This window comes from Mus musculus, chromosome 19 (assembly GCF_000001635.26).
Source record: "Mus musculus strain C57BL/6J chromosome 19, GRCm38.p6 C57BL/6J".
In the NCBI taxonomy this organism is placed as follows: domain Eukaryota; kingdom Metazoa; phylum Chordata; class Mammalia; order Rodentia; family Muridae; genus Mus; species Mus musculus.
In genome coordinates, this window is record NC_000085.6 from 46,356,634 (window position 1) to 46,375,556 (window position 18,923).

General features: G+C 49.2%; 1 protein-coding gene and 1 pseudogene across 2 annotated transcripts; both read left to right on the forward strand.

Moving 5' to 3' along the window:
* Positions 1 to 243: 243 nt before the first annotated feature.
* Positions 244 to 18,621, forward strand: Mfsd13a (major facilitator superfamily domain containing 13a). 2 transcript variants are annotated; one of them, NM_029186.2, is made up of 9 exons: positions 247 to 351; positions 9,678 to 9,920; positions 10,577 to 10,659; positions 11,076 to 11,528; positions 11,633 to 11,756; positions 12,604 to 12,700; positions 15,303 to 15,474; positions 15,549 to 15,742; positions 17,813 to 18,621. In NM_029186.2, the coding sequence occupies exons 2-9, from the start codon at positions 9,753 to 9,755 to the stop codon at positions 18,079 to 18,081; spliced, it is 1,560 nt and encodes a 519-aa protein (NP_083462.2). In that variant the 5' UTR covers positions 247 to 351; positions 9,678 to 9,752; the 3' UTR covers positions 18,082 to 18,621. The 2 variants fall into 2 exon arrangements, 1 of the variants encoding a protein (NP_083462.2); XR_386522.1 differs by lacking the exon at positions 15,303 to 15,474 and having other exon boundaries at positions 244 to 351.
* Positions 2,403 to 2,511, forward strand: Gm24610 (annotated as a pseudogene).
* Positions 18,622 to 18,923: the final 302 nt, after the last annotated feature.

Sequence of the window (18,923 nt, forward strand, 5' to 3'; positions counted from 1 at the left end):
AAGAGAAGGGAGAGTCCCCAAGAGGAACTTGCTTTGAGCTGAAATGACAGTTTTCGTGGAGGTAAGAGAGAGGAGATAAGTACTTCAGGAATCCAGGCAACCTGCCCCTGTTGCCTGATGCCCGTTTTCTTTTGGGTCCCTAAGGGAAATAGCCCATTACAAACATGGCAGCGACAGCCTCAGGCGCGGTCACCTGCCCGAGCTGCTATCGGGAGAGCCGTGCGGAGCCAATAGCTGGGAAGGGGCGGAGGGAGAGACTGGGGAAGCCCAAGGCTGCTAGCGCGCAGGCGCACTGGCTGGCACCTGGCTCCCCCGCTGCCGCGGAATTAGGCATCGTCTGCCAGGATTGCGGTGAGCTGCTGGCCCACGGCCCAGGACCTCTCCGGTCCCGGAGGAGCGGGCCGGACCCCGGGGCTGATCTGATACAAAGGACCAGCCCGAGGGTGGGGCGGGAATGCGTTGCGCTGTTTGAGTCATTGGGACACTTTGCGCGGTTCCTTAAGGTGCCAGATTATGGATTGGAAAATTCTGGGGTCAGGAGGAATTGGGACCAAGGGGCAAGTGTAGAATCCCCGCTGAAGGTCTCTGTTGGGGTAAGAAAAGGGGATGCACCGTCCAGGTTGCTCCTTGAGGAATCTGAGTTCATGGATGCAATGGTTCAGGCCGGGATTCACTCATTGACCTAGTGGCCCTTAAACCTGGTAGCAGAGTAGAACCACTGGATAGTTTAAAAGATGCTGGGCATCACCTCCAGAGATCCCAATTTTAGAGGTCTGAGCGAGGTCCGAGCCTAGGTGTTCTAGAATAGCTAGCTCTTCAGGTAATGTGCAAACGAAATGAAAACCACTACACGTGTTTCTGAGTAGAAAGCTCCTGGGTTGATTCCCAGTTAATTCCTCAGAGACTTAGAAGTGGCCAGCGATTCTGAGGTGAGTCGGCTCTGACACTTTCGTGCCACCATAAAATCCTGTGAAGGACCGAGAAAGTCCCTCTGGCAATGGGTGAAAACTCCATTTTCCATCCGAGGAGGGTGAACCTGTTAACTCGCGGGAGAGAGTCGGGCTCCTTCAACAACTCTCCTGCGGGCTCCTTCATTCTGCGGAGACTGACCAGGGAGTGAAACAGCTAACAATCCAGTCAGCAGCTTGCTGAGAAAATGACACGCCTAGTATTTGCTTTGTTATTATGACTTGAAATTCCACCTGCTCATTCGATACTGGCAGGACAGGCAGCAAACAGATTTGCTTTTTCCACAGACGTGGGAACAAGTTTTGTGGCTACGTGAGGATAGCGTTCATCCTTGACCCAAGCACTGCTGATACATACAGTATTACTTAGTAGTTTTTCCCCTCTGTGGTCTCTACAGGCTCCCTCCTGAAGGGAGTGGGAACCGCCTACCCTCCTCCTCCTGATAGTCTTCCTTCCGGGCCCAGCCGGTTACTCCTTGGTTTCCTCCCTCAATTGTACTCTGTCACCAGAGGTTGCTGCGGTTGGCCAATCTTTCCTGTTGTTAATCTCCCAGAAACCTTGGAGAGTGGACTGCTAGGAGAAGGATCTTGAAGTATCTCCGAAGGGCTCCTCAAGAGAGAAATGCTTTTGTGTCTCCTACCCTCAGCGGGTGTCTTCCATCTTGATAGAAGCTTGGTGGAGGCTTACAAACTCCCTTTTTAGTCTGGCCCCTTTTACTACTACCTGGGTCACATTCTGCCCTTGTTTTCTTAGCTTGGTACTGTGTCCTGGGTGAAAGGGTTGTAACTTACTGCTGGCTTTTACCAACACTGCCCTCGTACATCTGCAGCCTCAATGCACAGGTTTGCTATAGGGTTCGAGGTTGCTACTGCTTCTCCAAACCCCACAGCCAATCAGAGCACCTAGAGTGGGCTGTGGGTGTTTGTTTTCCTGTGACTGCCCTTTGTAAGGCAGAGGACACCCACATTGGCCTTGGGGGACAATGGACTCAGCAGGTGTTGAGCAGAGGCTTGGGGGAGGGATCTGCAGGAGGAGTGGCCTAGCCTTGTTCTTGGGCTCTTGAGCTGGAGGGAAATAGAGAAAGCACTCATTCCCAGGATGCAGGGGGACTGGAAAAGGTAGACAATACCTGATTGGGCGAACCTGGGGGGTATGAGGACCCTGGCGAGGGCTTTGAGGGAGCAAGATTTCATAAGATTGTGGAAGTGGAGCCGGGCAGTGGTGGCGCACGCCTTTGATCCCAGCACTTGGGAGGCAGAGGCAGGCGGATTTCTGAGTTTGAGGCCAGCCTGGTCTACAGAGTGAGTTCCAGGACAGCTAGGACTGCACAGAGAGACCCTGTCTCAAAGCAAAAAGATTGTGGAAGTGGGTGCATGGTGAAATGAGAGGTGCCAAGGTTTGTAGCCAGAACCTGTTTAGAACGTCTTGGTTAATGGTCATTACCAAGGCTTTTAGAGTGCAGTTTCTCATTTGCTGTGGACATGACCATAAAGAAAAATTCCCATGAGGTTTTTCATAGGCTACTACCTGTTGGGAACATTTGTTTAAAAAAAAAAGAACTTCTTGGTTCCAGCACCTCATAGCTTGCGACTGTGGGCCAGTTATTTACCTGATCTCCGGGCTTTGCTTGCGTCTATAGACTGTAGATGGGAATAGGAAATGCACTGTGAAGGGTTCACAGCCGTGGATGTGGAAGCCAGGCCTGTCCTGAAGGTCTCAGAGCCAGCACACAGTCACAGCCAGACTTCGGGTTGGAAGGCAGCGCGTGAATGGAAGTGTGGAGGTGGCATTTAAAACAGAATTGGGAGGGTGACACATAGGAAGGTCTGAGAGGCATCCATGGTGAATATTGCAATGTGGTGGCATACACCTGTAATTCCAGCACCGGAGAGGCAGGAGGATTGCCGCAAGTTTGAAGCCAGCCAGCCCTTGTCTACAACAAAGACTTATAGATTAGTCAGAGGAGTCCCTAACTGATTTTTTTTAAATGTATATTTTTGGTGTATTTATATCATGTGTGTGTACATACATGTTTGCATTTAAGGATATCCATGCATAAGCTATAGTGAGTGGCTAGAGGGAAGAGGACAACCTCAGGTGTTGGTCCTTGCCTTCTAATCTTAAAAAAAATAATTTTAAAATTTTATTTATTTATTTATTTATTTATTTAGGTTTCTGAGACGGGGGTTTCTCTGTATAACCCTGGCTGTCCTGGAACTCACTCTGTAGACCAGGCTGGCCTCGAACTCAGAAATCTGCCTGCCTCTGCCTCCCGAGTGCTGGGATTAAAGGCGTGTGCCACCACACCCGGCTAAAAATTTTATTTTATTTTTTTTAAATTTTTTTTTTTAAGATTTATTTATTTATTATATGTAAGTACACTGTAGTTGTCTTCAGATACACCAGAAGAGGGTATCAGATCTCATTACGGGTGGTTGTGAGCCACCATGTGGTTGCTGGGATTTGAACTTTGGACCTTCGGAAGAGCAGTCGGGTGCTCTTACCCACTGAGCCATCTCACCAGCAAAATTTTATTTTTTAAGACAAGGTCTCACTATGTAATGCTGACTAGCCTGGAACTTAGTATGCAGACCAGCCTAGTCTTGAACTCTCAAAGATCTGCCTGAATTGTCTACTGAGTGCCTGGCCCTAGAACATCCCCCCCCCCCAGATCTATTTACTTTTATTTGTATTTGTGTTGCTTGAGTGTATGTATGTGTGTGTGTTATCTGCATGCAGGGACCCCTGGAGGTCATGAGAAGGCCATGGATCCCCTGGAACTGAGCTACAGGCGGTTGTGAGCTGCCATGTGGGTGCTGGGAACTAAACGTGGGTCCTATGCAAGAACAATAATGCTCCTAACGACTGAGCCACCCCTCCAGCCCCTCACCTTTCATTATTATATGGGTTCCATGGATCTGGTGCAGGGCTTGGGGCTTGCATATAAGCCATATCCCCAACTCCCAGCCAATTTTTAAAGATCATGAAACCCAGTAAGAGCTAATGTTTATGGAGAGTCCTGCATGTCCTGGGTCCTCTGCTTGGGACTCTGCTCCTTTTGCATTTGAGCCCCACCTTAGGAAAGTTGGTATTAACCTCTCCACTGGCCTAGGGAAAGGAAGTGGCTGGCCCTAGGCCACCAACTCAGCTATTCCCAGGACAGGCCTCCAGCTCTTGTGCAAGGTGAGACAGGCACAGGAGCAGGGAGCTTGGTTGCAGGTTACAGGATATGCAGCTTATGCAACGAGGATGGTGTGGGCTTCTTTTCTCTTGTGTAGTGGGTTGAGAGGAGGAAGACCAGAGGAGGAAGGCTGTTTGCTGCTGGAGTTGAATCTGGAGACACACAGGCTGGAAAGTACCATCACCCCCCACCCCTCCAGCAAATCCAGCGCTGGCTCACCTGTCTGGAAAGCCTCTACCTGAGGTCTGTGCTAAGGGCTTATTTCTGGAGTTCTTGCTGGGTATCCTGGTTTGCAGGATTCCCCCGGGCTCCTCCTGGGTCCCAAGTTTTTCCTCTACTTCTTTTACTTCAGCAAGGGTCCTAGGATATTCCACCAGCCCTGACCCAATCTATAAGAGAAAGCTGGTCTGGGAAATAGAGACAGGCAGATTTCTGTGAGTTCCAGGCCATCCTGGTCTAAAGTAACAGATTGCATAGTGAGATCTGCCTCCAGAAAGATAAAGCTAGTTCTGTGCTCTGGGTCTCCTGAGTGTTAGTTTAGTGTTTGATATTTTCTTGTACAGACAGCTCTATTTGCCCATCTTGCAGGCTCAGTAGTAGCAAACGACTAGATCAAGGAGAGGAAGTAGTGATTCAAACCCTTCCCTATTCTCCCCCCCCCCCCCCAAACAGGGTTTCTCTGTGTAGCCCTGGCTGTCCTGGAACTCACTCTGTAGACCAGGCTGGCCTCAAACACAGAAATCTGCCTGCCCCTGCCTCCCAAGTGCTGGAATTAAAGGCGTGTGCCACCACTGCCCTGCTCTTAGTTACTGTCTTGTTGCTGTGCAGAGAGACACCATGACTAAGACAACGCTTAAAAAAGAAAGCTTTTAACTTGGGCTTACCATTTTAGATGGTTAGTCCATTATCATCATGGGCAGAGAGCCTGGCGGCCTGCAGGCAGGCACTAGAGCTGAGAGCTGCATCCTGGTCCACAGTTGGGGAGAGAGCATCGGCCTGGCATGGACTTTTGAAACGTCTCAGCCTGCCCCCAGTGACACACTGCTTCCAACTAGCCACACTTCCTGATCCTTTTAATCCTTTCAAACCATTCTACTCCCTGGTAACTGAGCATTCAAATACATGAGTCTATGGGGACCATTATTATTCAAACCATCACTGAAGTGGAAATTTGAGGGTTCTTTGGAAAGTTAGCACTGAAAACTGAATGTTTTGCTGGGGCAAACATGTGAAGAAACATTTAGCTGAAGTGGACACAGGTGTAAGGGTGTTCTGCTAAAAGATGTTCTGTGAAAGGACACATAATGAAGGATTCTTTGCTATCAACACACATGCATTGGTCTGCCTTACATTGCGTAGTTGAGCTGCATTTGTCAGGCCCCATAGAGAGAAACCACCAACAAACTTCTTGTGGTGTGCTACAGTTTCTTGCCTCTTCTGTGGACTAGGGCTGATTGGCAGAGTGACGTCAGCTGAGACAGACACACATGCTGAGCCAAGACCCGTGGAGGACACCCACCGTGATGTTTCTCTCTGCCACATGTGATGTCTGTCTCTGCCAGTTTTAGTGCCACCGCTACTGATTCGTGTTTTGCTATCTCGACTCTGCTGAAGTGTTTGCCAGTGGATCAAGCTGCCCCTGCTAACCTGTGAACTAAACTGCCGATTTCCAGACAACACAGACAGGAGTTGCTCCAAAGAACCTTTCTAAACAGAAAACTTCCCCTGTATCCTTTCTTTTCCACTACCTCTGGTGAGTGGTGGGCTAGAATGGAGGTTAAAGCATTTAAGAACCATCATTAAAAAAGGGTTTTAAAAAAATATTAAAGTTACACACCACAGTCACAGTGACCTGAGTTATAGATAGTAATAGAAAGTGACACTTTGCTTTATAGTCCAAAGGGTCCTAGAGCCACATTTCTCTCTCTCTCTCTCTCTCTCTCTCTCTCTCTCTCTCTCTCTCTCTGTGTGTGTGTGTGTGTGTGTGTGTATGAGAGTATTGAGAGTGTGTGTATCTCTGTGTGTATGAGAATATGTATGAGTGTGTATGTGTGCATGCATGTTAAGACAGGGTCTCACTATGTAGACCAGGCTGTTTTTGAGCTCACAGAGCTCTGTCTGCATCTTTTGTAATTGAAGTACTCCATACGAGTACTATGCCTGGCCTACCCCATTCAGCCTTCTTTTGTTTTTGGGGGGTTGGGTAGGGAGGGAGTTGTTTGTTGGTTTCCAGACAGGATTTTTCTGTGTAGCCCTGGCTGTCCTGGAACTCACTTTGTAGACCAGGCTGGCCTCGAACTCAGAAATCCACCTGCCTCTGCCTCCCAAGTGCTGGGATTAAAGATGTGCGCCACCACACCCGGCAAGAAATCACTATTCTTTAAGATAGGTCTCACTAAGTTGTCCAAGCTGGCTGTGAACTTTCAATCCTCCCGCTTTGGCTTCCTAAATCTCTGGAGTTACAGGATTATGCCAGTAATCCCTGTGGAGAGTGGTCTGGACTCTGTGCTAGCTCTTGGAATGGCGGGTGCAGACTAGAATGATCCTGTAATGGAAAGAACCAGCAACCACAAATGCCTCATCCGAGGAAAGGGAGGCTGGGCTGGGAGTGGCTACCTTGTAGAAACCTGCAGGCATGGTGGGGAGGCAGAGAGGTTGGGGCTTAGCAAGGGCGTCCCTGGGGGTTTTGTTCCTTCTGTTGGACTAGGGCAGAGGGCAAACAGGATATGACTGGTGGGGGAGTGTGTACAACCTGTGAGCCATGCAGCCTCGGGAAGAAGTCACATTAGGCTAGGCTTAAAGCAAGTGAATATTTGCTCATGGCTGGAGGGTGAAAGTCTACAAGGTAAGCCTGAGCAGAGTCCCGTTTCCGCTGGAAGCTCTAGCTTTTGGAAGTCTACTGTGTGACGGCAGCCCTCCTTGGCTTGTGGCTGTGTCATGGCAACTGCAGACTTCATCCTCACGTGGCCATCTTTGCTTGATTTGATCTCTGAGTTTGGGTTACTCTTACTGTTAGTTTGTGGTTACTATTGCTATGATGAAACGTTGCTATGATAAAATACCAAAAGCAAGTTGGGGAGGAAAAGGGTGATTGGGCTCACACTTGCACAGCCACAGTCCGTCCCTGAAGGAAGTCAGGACAGGAACTGGAACAGAGAGAGAGAACCTGGAGACAAGAACTGAGGCAGAGCCTTCGAGGGGTGCTGCTTACAGACTGGGCAGCCTGGTCTACTTAGTGAGCTGGACCAGCCAGTTACATAGTGAGTCCTGATCTTAGAACTAAAAGAGAAATAAAAGGACGAGATGTGCTCATACACTGGTTCCAGATGCGTCACCCCAAGGAACTAATCACCCGGGGCATGTGTATAGAGGTGTGCGTGACAGCAGCGTGTATAGACAGCAGTCCCGCAGAGAGACTTAAGAAACACTTTGAGAGAGTATAGAAGCTGGGGGGTGTAGCTCAGTGGTGGAACCCTAGTCTAGCATCTATAAGGCTCTGGGTTCTATCCCAGGCAAAGAGGTGGGAGATGAGAACCTCTGAGTAAGACCCTACTTGGAGCCGGGCGTGGTGGAGCACACCTTTAATCCCAGCACATGGGAGGCAGAGGCAGGAGGATTTCTGAGTTCGAGGCTAGCCTGGTCTACAAAGTGAGCTCCAGGACAGCCAGGGCTATACAGAGAAACCCTGTCTCGAAAAACCAAAAAACAAACAAACAAACAAACAAACAAACAAAAAAACCCAAAAAACAAAGACCCTGCTTGGACACAGCATCTGTGCACTTGAAACCAAATTAAGATGGATTCATATTGAATTGGTGTGGCCAGTCCCTTATTAAAATGAAAACTGATTATCAAGTGTGCTGGCTAGTTTTATGTCAACTTGACACAAGCTAGAGTTATCTGAAAGGAGGGACACTAAATTGAGAAAATGCCTCCATCAAGAGCTGGCTCTAAGGCATTTTCTTAATTAGTGATTGATGGGGGATGGTGCAGCCTATCATGGGTGGTGCCATCCCTGGGCTGGTGGTCCTGGGCTCTATAAGAAAGCAGGCTAGGCAAGCCGCGAGGAGCCTGGGACTTACTAAGTAGACCATGCTGACATGTTCTGCTTCCTAAGTGCTGGGATCAAAAGCATACACCACTCCAGCCAGCCATATCGTGATCTTTTGTTACGTTGGTTTTGTTTTGAACAGGGTCTCAATATGTAGCCCTGGCTGTCCTGGGGCTCAAGGTGTAGACCAGGCTGGCCTTGAGCTCATAGAGATCTACCTGTCTTGGCCTCTTACATGCTGGGATCAGAGGTGTGTACCACCATGCCTAGTCTTGCATTTTGTTATTACACAGTAGATTTCTCGGGAGCTTTTTCCATTTGCCCCGGTGGTGCATAGAAATCGAATTTTGGAGGTCCATTAGAAAGGCTTTAGCATCAGATAAACCTGGATTCAAGAAAGGGAAACATTTATATGCGTCGATGAGAAACCAGGGAATATGTGAAGTCTGGATTCAAATCTATTGCTTTTTTGCTATGTGACATTGGCTAAGGTCCTCAGCATTTTTTTAATTTGAGTTGTTCTATAAGACCATAATAGTGCGTCCTAGGGGTTGTGTAAAGATAACAGTCATGCCAGTGCACACTCATTAAACACCTTTCTCAGTAGCATTTCATCCAAGGCTGGCCTGAACCGTGTAGCCCAGGCTGACATGGAATTAGCGGTCTTCCTGTCTTCCTAGTGCTGGGCATAGAGGTGTCTGCCATCATGCCTGGCTCATAGAGCATTTTCTAGGAGCTTTTCTGTTTAATCTCTCTGGTCTAAAAGAAACTAAGGTTAACCTTATTGGGGCTGCCTACCCTTTAAGCACACTGTGGCCCCCCAACCCCCAGGTCATAGCTAGACCATTTTGGTTAGACAACTTGCCAAGTATCCAGTTTGAGAAGGTAGCCCAGCCCAGTGTTTGAGTACTGGATGCCTGCCTTCTCTTCCCATGGGCCATCTTAGTTTCCCGTAGCATTTCCAGAGCGTCTCGCTTAGATGTTTCTGCTGTCCGTCATGGGTAATTCACCAGCTTTGTCCTATTTTATTTTATTTTATTTTATTTTATTTTATTTTATTTTATTTTTATTTTTCGAGACAGGGTTTCTCTGTATAGCCCTGGCTGTCCTGGAACTCTTGTAGACCAGGCTGACCTCAAACTTAAAAATTCACCTGCCTCTGCCTCCCAAGTACTGGGATTAAAGGCGTGCGCCACCACGCCCGGCCCATCAGCTTTGTCTTACACACAAACTCCTTCCAAAGAAAATGAGTTTAAGAAAAAAAAGAGTTTTTTGTTGTTGTTGTTTTTTTTTTTTTTTTTTTTTTTTTTTGGTGTCAAGGATTAAATGTAGGAGCTAGACTAATAGGCAACCGCAGAGCTACAGACCCCAGCCTGGAATGAGTTATTCGTTTTATGGTTATTGAAGGTGTCAGAGAGCTGGCTGGAGAGTTAGCTCTCTCTGACCCTTGTTGCTCACTGGCTTCTTCTTCCCCAGAGACGAGGATGGTCGGACAGGCAATGTCTGTGAGTCCTCCGCAGTGCCCCTGGGGCTGAGGCTCCACCAGCAGCCATGGGGCTGGACTGGCCCCAAGCCTGGCTATTGGGCCTGCCCATAGCTGTGGTGTACGGCTCGTTGGCCCTCTTCACCTCCATCCTGCACAATGTGTTCCTGCTGTACTACGTGGACACCTTCGTCTCAGTGTATAAGATCAATAAAGTGTCCTTCTGGGTTGGAGAGGTAGGCCATGGGGCAGCTAGCACAATGGGAGACTGGGCATCGGGTTCCCAGGTAGACAGAAGGTGCTGGGTCCTGTCCCAGTGTTAGGCTTTTGGGCAGACTGTGCTGTTTAGCAAAACTCAGCCAGAAAAGCTGGTAGGGTTATTTATTTATTTGTTTGTTTGTTTATTTATTTATATGAGCATACTGCAGCTTGTTTGTTTGTTTGTTTATATGAGTACACTGCAGCTCTCTTCAGACACACCAGAAGAGGGCATCAGATCCCATTACAGATGGTTGTGAGCCACCATGTGGTTGCTGGGAACTGAACTTGGGACCTCTGGAAGAGCAGTCAGTGCTCTTAACCTCTTAGCCATCTCTCCAGCCCTTAAGGACTCTTCAGGAGGATTCTAGAAGCACTCCTGGCCACTGCCTTGACGCTCCGCTGTTTGTATGTTCATATATAATATACTCACGGGCATCAATTGGCTGGATACACTTAGCGGCTGCCGTGGGTCGCTGGAGTCCGATGTGTGTACCAGCCACCAGAGGGGTTTTGGCAGAGGAACATGCACAAAAGCTTGCCGGCAGGACGAACTGCCATCTTTGGGGAAGGTGCATGGACTGGTGTTGGGGAGCCCTGTACACCCCACCTGCCCATCTCTCTCTTCTTGCAGACTGTATTTCTCCTCTGGAACAGCTTCAATGACCCCCTCTTCGGCTGGCTCAGTGATCGTCAGCTCCTCAGCTCCCAGCCCCGGTGTGTCTTAGGGGATGGTACATCACTGCCCCCGTCTGACTCTGATGATCCCCCAAATGAAGGACTGCTGCTCATATTTGGGGGAGGGGAGGGAGGGGCCCCAGTTGTGGTAGGGGCATGGCCCAGCCAGGGGAAGGGGTTGACCCTAGTGTGACATGGGGCTCACGGCTCCATACCACATATATCCCTTGCTTCTTAGACATTCCCTTCCCTTTCCCTTTTTGGTCCCCGGCCCTGAGAATCGGTATCCCATAGCCCTTTGGGTAGGGCAGTAGGACTGAGGAGAGGGTAAGCTGTCTCAGGTCAGGGGTTGGAGACTTGGGGTGTATCTAAGTGTGAATTCCTCCATCAGCCAGGGGAACCAGGGCCTGCCCTGGTGTAAAGGTTACCTCCTAACACCTTCCTCTCCCTGACAGGTCAGGAGCAGGGCTCTCCTCCAGAGACGTGGTGCTGACCCGGGTCCGGGCTCTGGGCTGGCATGGGCCGCTGCTGGCACTGTCCTTCCTGGCATTCTGGGTGCCCTGGGCCCCTGCTGGCTTGCAATTCTTACTGTGCCTGTGCCTTTATGATGGCTTCCTGACGCTCGTGGACCTCCACCACCATGCCTTGCTGGCCGACCTGGCGCTCTCATCCCACGACCGCACCCACCTCAACTTTTACTGCTCCCTCTTCAGTGCAGCTGGCTCCTTGTCAGTCTTCGCCTCCTACGCCTTTTGGAACAAGGAGGACTTCTCCTCCTTCCGTGCCTTCTGTGTGGTACTAGCTGCTGGCTCTGGGCTGGGCTTTCTGGGAACCACACAATTATTGAAGCGGCAGATTGAAGCGACCAGAAGGGACAGGGGTTGCCCGGGCCTGGACCTGGATGGTGGGTAAGTGACTAGCCTCGGCTTTCTACGCTCAGAGCCTGATTTTAACACCCAGTCCTGGCCCACGCTGGCGTAACCCCACGTCTTCCTTTCCCCTCTTCCCACAGCGTGTGTGAAGAGGAGCCGCCAGTGGGTGGTGAGGAAGCAGGCAACATCACCTTGGGCCAGTACCTCCGGCAACTGGCACGCCACCAAAACTTCCTGTGGTTCGTGGGCATGGACCTGGTACAGGTATGGAGAATCTTTCCTTCACCCCTCCTTCAAGAGCTGGAAATGTGGGAAGTCAGGAGAGCTAGGTTCTAGCACTTTCTGTGTACCTTACTCGCTTGTGTCATCTCTCTCCCCTGCCCCCTCATTCCCATGGTGCCTAGAATTGTTGAATCCAGAGCCTTGTATATTTTTAGGGAATCACTCTCCCACTGAGCTACACCCCTGCCTCTCTCACTGTGCGCTTAGGCAGGTCTCAGCCTCCAGGGCCTGTCTTCATCCATAATAAGACTGAAGAATCTTTTTTTTTATTTTTTAATTCTTCTTTCATGTTTATGGGTGTTTTGCCTGAATGTCTGTTTGTGTACAAGTGTGTGCCTAGTACACAGGGAGTACTAAAAGAGGCTGTCAGATTCGATGGAACTAGAGTTAAGAAGGCTGTGAGCTATCATGTGGGTCCAGGGAGTTGATCCTGGAACCTCTGGAAGAGAACAGCCAGAGCTCTTAATCACTGAGCCATCTCTCCAGCTCCTGAAACAACCTTTTTCAAACAAACAAACAAACAAACAAACAAACACATCAAGAACCACATCTAAAACATAGGTGTATACAAGTTAGCCAGACTTAAAAATGATTTATTCTTACGCTACAAAAACATAAAAATTGTTCTATTTGCTAATTTTACTATGCCTTCAAGCTAAAATTCCATAGGCCACAAGGGATTGTCATTTAGGTTTGTTTGGGCATATTCCATGTTTGGTGATATGGGACAGTATGCACTCTGCTCTGAGAACCAGGGCTGGGCTGCTGCTCTCCCCTGATGGCCTGTGAACTGTCATGTCCTCCTGCCCCCCCCCCCCTTGTCCTGCAGGTGTTCCACTGTCACTTCAACAGTAACTTCTTCCCCCTCTTCCTGGAACACTTGCTGTCTGACCACATCTCCCTGTCCACTGGCTCCTTCCTGTTGGGTGAGTAGTGCCTCCGGCCAGTGGCCAGCAGCTCTCACATGCTGCCCCAGGTCTGTTTTCCTTGGGTGGAGGTTAGTGGATCTCATTTCAGTCAGGAGTGATGGTGACACCCAGAGGCACTGTGACAAAGTGCAGCGCCCGGCCGCTGTGCTGTTATCTGAGTGGACTTGGCTGTACTTTTTATTCTTTCTGAGCCATTCATTTTTTGTTTGTTTGTTTTGTTTTTCTTTTCTTTTCTTTCTCTTTCTTTTTCTTTCTTTCTTTTTTTTTTTTGAGACAAGGTTTCTCCGTATAGTTTTGATTTTTGTGGAATTTGCTCTGTAGACCACGCAAAGTCTCAAACTCACAGAGATGCTCTTACCTCTGCCTCCTGAGACCTGGAATTAAAGTGTGTGCTGCCACACCACACCCTGCTTTTTTGTTTTTGTTTTTCCCACCACTCTCCTTTGTAATGGGAAGGTGATAATAATACAGTGGCCCCCTGTGTTGACCTGCTCCATACCCATCGGTCAGCCAACCATGGGTCCAGAGTATTAGGAGAAAGATCTGTGGCTCCATTAAACATGCAATCTTTTTGTTGTTGTTGTTTTTTCGAGACAGGGTTTCTCTGTATAGTCCTGGCTGTCCTGGAACTCACTTTGTAGACCAGGCTGGCCTCAAACTCAGAAATCCACCTGCCTCCGCCTCCCAAGTGCTGGGATTAAAGGCGTGCGCCACCACTGCCTGGCTAAACATGAAGTCGTTATGCTCACATGTTTATTATCTACTGCTTGTGTGGAGAGAGTGTGGGAGCATGCATGCTGTGGTGCACATCTGGAGGACATAGGACAATTTTCAGGAAATGGTTCTTTCCTTCTACCATGTGGGACCCAGGGATCAAACTCAGGTCTTCTGGCTTGGTTGCAAGCCCCATTACCTGCTGAGCCATCTCACTGACCCTAAAGCCTTTTTCTTTCCTGGCCCTGTCTCCTAATTGATACAGTGTAACAGGTATTTGCATAGCATTTACATGGTACTGAATATTATAATCAAGACATCAGGCCAAGCTTGATGACATACACCTGTAATCTCAGCATTATGGAAACTGAGGCAGGATTGAGGAGAGTTTGATGCCACCCTGGATCTAATAAATAAATATATTAATTGATAAGTTAATTAATTAATAAACAGTAACAACAATAAAAACACCTCAAACAGCAAATAATTTTTTAAAAGGAAAACAACAACAAAAAGAGAATTTAAAGTGTATGGGAGGGGTTGAGGATGCAGCTCAGTTGGTAGAACCTGGACGATCCTCCCCTGCTGGATTGGATTCCCTAGCACCACATAAACATGGCACGGTGGTCCACATCTATAACTGACGGACTTGGGAGGTATGGTTAGGGCCACAAATTCAAGGTCAGCCTAGGCTACATAGCAAGTTTGAGGCTAGCCTTGGATATATGAAATCCTGTGTCAAAAAAATTGAAATTGAATTTTTTTATAAAGATTTATTTATTATTATACATAAGAATACTGAAGCTGTCTTCAGATATGCCAGAAGAGGGCATCAGATCTCATTACTTGGTGGTTTCGAGGCACCATGTGGTTGCTGGGATTTGAACTCAGGACCTTTGGAAGAGCAGTGCTCTTACCCGCCAAGCCATCTTGCCAGCCTGAAATAGAAATTTGTATTTTAATGAAATAAAAGGTTGAGCATGGCAGTGTAGGCCTTTAATTCCAGCACCCAGAAGAAAAAAGCAGGCCGATTTCTGGGAGTTTGAGGCCAGCCTGGTCTACATACTGAGATCCTGTTTCAAAACAAAAACAAAACAAAGTAGGTAGAGTGTAATGGCACATACCTTTAACCCCAGCACTGGGAGGCAAAGGAGGTGGATCTCTGTGAGAGTTTGAGGATAGCCTGGTCTACAGAGCAAGTTCCAGGACAGCCAGGGCTACACAGAGAGACCCTATCTCAAACAAACAAACAGACAGACAGACAGACAGACAGACAGATGAGCTTAAGGCCCTGTGGACACTAAATTAAAAGACAAAAGTATCTGGGAGTATGTATGTAGACCCTGTGCAGATCCAATGTCATTTGATATCAAGGTCTTGAAAATCCATCCACTTTGCTAGCTGTGAGGGGTACTAGAGTCAACGGCTATGGTCCCAAGGGACTCCAATATCTACCCCAAAGGGCTTGTGGAAATTATGGTGTGAAAAGCAGACTGGAGAGATGGCTCAGTGGTTAGGAGCACACTGCTGCTCTTCCAGATGTTCCAGGTTTGATTTCTGTTTACCCACATGGTGGCTCACAGCTGTAACGCCAGTTCCAGGGGATCCAATGACCTCTTCTGGCCTCTGGAACCAAAACATGCGTACACATAAAACATACATATGTCATATATGTGTATATATATCATATATTGCATATATATGCCATCAAGACATGCATACACATAAAATAAAAATTAAAATACGCTAATAACGTGCGAAAAGTACAAGACATTGTCTGTTGGCAATGAATGCAAACTGACCCCGATTATTACAATGTCAGTTGCCAACCCTGTTGAGGCCGAGGCATTGCTCCTGAAGAAGTGGGCCCCTCTTCCCTCCCCAGGCATCTCCTATGTCGCTCCTCATCTCAACAACCTGTACTTCCTGCCCCTGTGCCGGCGCTGGGGTGTCTATGCAGTGGTGCGGGGGCTCTTCCTGCTCAAGCTGAGCCTTAGCCTCCTCATGCTGTTGGCTGGCCCAGACCACCCTGGCCTGCTTTGCTTCTTCATTGCCAGGTATGCCCCGCCTGCCCCCGCCCCCACACCTCTGTGTCCACCCGTTTTACGCTGGCCTCTTTCTCCCTGGGCAGCAACCGTGTCTTCACTGAGGGTACCTGTAAGCTGCTGACACTGGTGGTCACTGACCTGGTGGATGAGGACCTGGTACTGAACCATCGGAAGCAGGCAGCCTCGGCGCTCCTCTTTGGCATGGTTGCCCTGGTGACCAAGCCTGGCCAGACCTTTGCCCCACTGCTGGGCACCTGGCTTCTCTGCTTCTACACAGGTAAGGCTCATGGAACACAGCTTACTTGTACCAGCTCTGGGTCTTGTGCGGGGGACAGAAGGACTGTGCCTAGGCCTCTGTTGCCTTGGGATGCTGAGCCTTGCTGGCCCACCCCTTATGTTTTCATAAGTGAATTGATTCATTCAACAAAGTAGCATAGACCTGTATAGGCTGGGCCCTGTGTGTAAGGGGAGTAACATGGTAGGGCATATGCAATCTTAGCTGTCTTGGAGTTTAGATTCTAGATGGGTGTTGGTGGCGCATGCCTTTAATCCTAGCAGTCAGAAGGCAGAGGCAGACAGATCTGTGAGTCTGAGGCCAGCCTGGTACAGAGCAAATTCCAGTATAGCCAGGGCTACACAGAGAAACCCTGTCTTAGAAAAAAATGTTTTAGACAGGGAGAAGGGTGGACAGGGTGACATATGGACTGGGTTTTCAGCGTTTAAGGAAGCCGTTTGGAGAGTTAGAGGCTGGGAAGAGACCTGGTCTGATTGATGTTTGGAAGAAGTTTGCTCGAGCTGCCCTGGATAATACATACAGATCAGTGTGATCAGTAGCTCGGAGATCATAAAGACACAGGGCCAGAGGCTGTGGAGGCTTGGTCTAGGGAGGGGGCAGTGGGGTGCATTGGGAACTGAGGTGACACATGAGTGTCAGGGAGTGATTGCTGAGGACCGAGAGGCATGAGATATGATGGTGTCTCTCGTGAGAGGGGAAGGATGTGAGAAAAGCGTTCAAGGCCAGCCTGGTCTGCAGGGTAAGTCCTAGGTCAGCCATGGCTGCACAAAGAAACCTTGTCTCAAAAAGCAAACCAGGCTGGAGAGATGGCTCAGTGGTTAAGAGCCCTGGCTGCTCTTCCAGAGGTCCTGGGTTCAATTCCCAAAGCCCACATGGCAGCTCACAGCTGTTGGTCACTCCAGTTCTAGGGGATATGACACCCTCACACCTATGCACATAAAATTGAATTTAAAGGGGGGAAAAAAAAGCAAACCAAGCAAATGGAAAAATGGATCTGGTAGGAGTTAGCAAGATGGAAGAGACCTGTGATTCTAACATCTAGGAGATAGAGGTAGGAGGATGAGGGGGTCAACATTCCGTTCAGCTACTGAGAACAACCTAGGGTGCATGATACTGTCTCAGTCAAGAACAATGTGCCAGGGCTGTAGGGTAGTAGGAAGAGCACTTGCCAAGTATGTATGAAGCCTTGAGTTTAACTCTGGAACCGGGTGACTCTCTGTGGTGATGGACACCCGCAATCCCAGCACTCAGGAAGTGGAGCCAGGCGGATCGGAAGTCTGAAGTCATCCTTGAGTACATAAGGAATTTAGAGCTAGTCTGGACTAGATAGGAGGAGGAGGAGGAGGAGGAGGAGGAGGAGGAGGAGGAGGAGGAAGGAGGAAGGAGGAAGGAAAGAATAGGAAGCAGCAGGAGCAGCTGGAGCAGCTGGAGCAGCAGGAGCAGCTGGAGCAGCTGGAGCAGCAGGAGCAGCTGGAGCAGCAGAAGCAGCTGGAGCAGCAGGAGCAGCTGGATATGGTGGCATATGCCTTTATTTCCAGAACTTGGGAGGCAAAGTCAGGAAGTGAATTCTGTGAATTTGAGGCCAATTTGGTCTACTTAGTTCCAGGAAAGCCAGGATTACTAGAGAGACCCTGTTTCAAAATTTTTTTTCAAGTAAAATATAGATGATAGATTTGTGGTTAGGAATTGTGGCATATACCTATAATCCCAGCTACTCGTTAGGAGACTGTAATATTGAAGCCAGCCAACAGTGACTTTTTTAAAAAGACTTTTTTGTTTGTTTTGTATTTTGAGACAGGGTTTCTCTGTAGAGACTTGGCTGTCCTGGAACTCGCTCTGTAGACCAGGCTGGCCTCGAACTCACAGATTCATCTACCTCTGCCTCCCAAGTGCTGGGATTAAAGGCATGCGCCACCACTGCCCGGCCTCTGGCCAGTCTTAAGCAAACTTTTAGTGGTGGCTTAGGACACTCGTGATGTTTCTTTTACCATCCTATGGGCTTTGGAGGGTTAACTGGGCTGACCATGCTCCTCTTGTGTGCTCTCACCCCAGGTCACGACCTTTTTCAGCAATCCCCAATGACCCCTGTGGGGAGCGTTCGGCCATGGCCAGAGCTGCCAGCCCCAGCCCCCGCCCCCGCGCAGGCTCCCACACTCCGCCAGGGCTGCTTCTACCTGCTGGTGTTTGTCCCCATCACCTGTGCGCTGCTGCAGCTCTTCACCTGGTCCCAGTTCACGCTGCATGGGAGACGCCTACGCACGGTCAAGGCCCAGCGTCAGAACCTGGCCCAGATCCATACTCTGAACATTAAGATGGTGTGAGAGGCCCATCAGGACCACTGTGCTGAGATCCTTGGCCTAGTCCCAGCAGTAGCCTCTCGTGCTGACCAGCATCCTGTTTCCTCACCTCTGGGTTCAGCCTAGAGAACGGATGGTGAAGCCGAACCAGGAGCATCACCAAGGACTGCCCCTTCTTTAGTCATGTGACTCAGCTTGTGCAAGGGCTGGGCCCTGTGTGCTCAGGGACCTGCGACTCCTGTGGGGTAGCAAGAAAAGAGGACCAGAAAGGGTAGGGCTGAGTACGGTGCCCAGGAACTGCCTGGGACCTGTAGCTGGGGCTGGCCATTTGGTGGGCTCGGGAGTTTCTGAAGCTGTGACGCCCCTCTTGCCCACGCAGAAGTCGACTGAAAGTGCCACTCGCCTCTCCTCCTAGTCGTTTCTCTCAGAGGGTTCTCTGCTTCTGCTATGCTTGAAGTGGCATGCCCTCTGCTGTAGCCCCCTCCCGCCCGCGCCCCCAAAGCCCTGCAGGCCTCTAAACTCTAAAGAGGTTCATCTCATCTCAAGTAAAGCCAGTCATTCCAATTCTTTGGGTCTGTGCCGTGTGTGTATGTGTGTGTGTGTGTGTGTGTGTATGTGTGTGTGTGTGGGGGGGGGGGGCAGGCAGGGTTGTTGGGGGCTGGGAAACAGAAAAGTTCCCTGAGATAATTTTCCTAGAGATACTAGGATAAAATTGTAAACTGCAAGCTGAACCTGGTGATTTTTATAATTCCAGCATTTGGAAGGCTATGGCAGGATTGCCTCAAATTCAAAGTTCGCCTAAAAAAACAGCCAAGGGACCAAAGGAAAAAAAAACCTACTGTCACCAACAAATTAATCCAGCAGAG

Excerpts from the sequence above, each read along its gene's own strand:
- Mfsd13a (NM_029186.2), top strand. The coding sequence starts at position 9,753 with ATGGGGCTGGACTGGCCCCAAGCCTGGCTATTGGGCCTGCCCATAGCT. Across the intron at positions 11,757-12,603 it reads TGGGCATGGACCTGGTACAG|GTGTTCCACTGTCACTTCAA; the intron begins GTATGGAGAATC and ends CTTGTCCTGCAG. Across the intron at positions 15,743-17,812 it reads GCTTCTCTGCTTCTACACAG|GTCACGACCTTTTTCAGCAA; the intron begins GTAAGGCTCATG and ends CTCTCACCCCAG.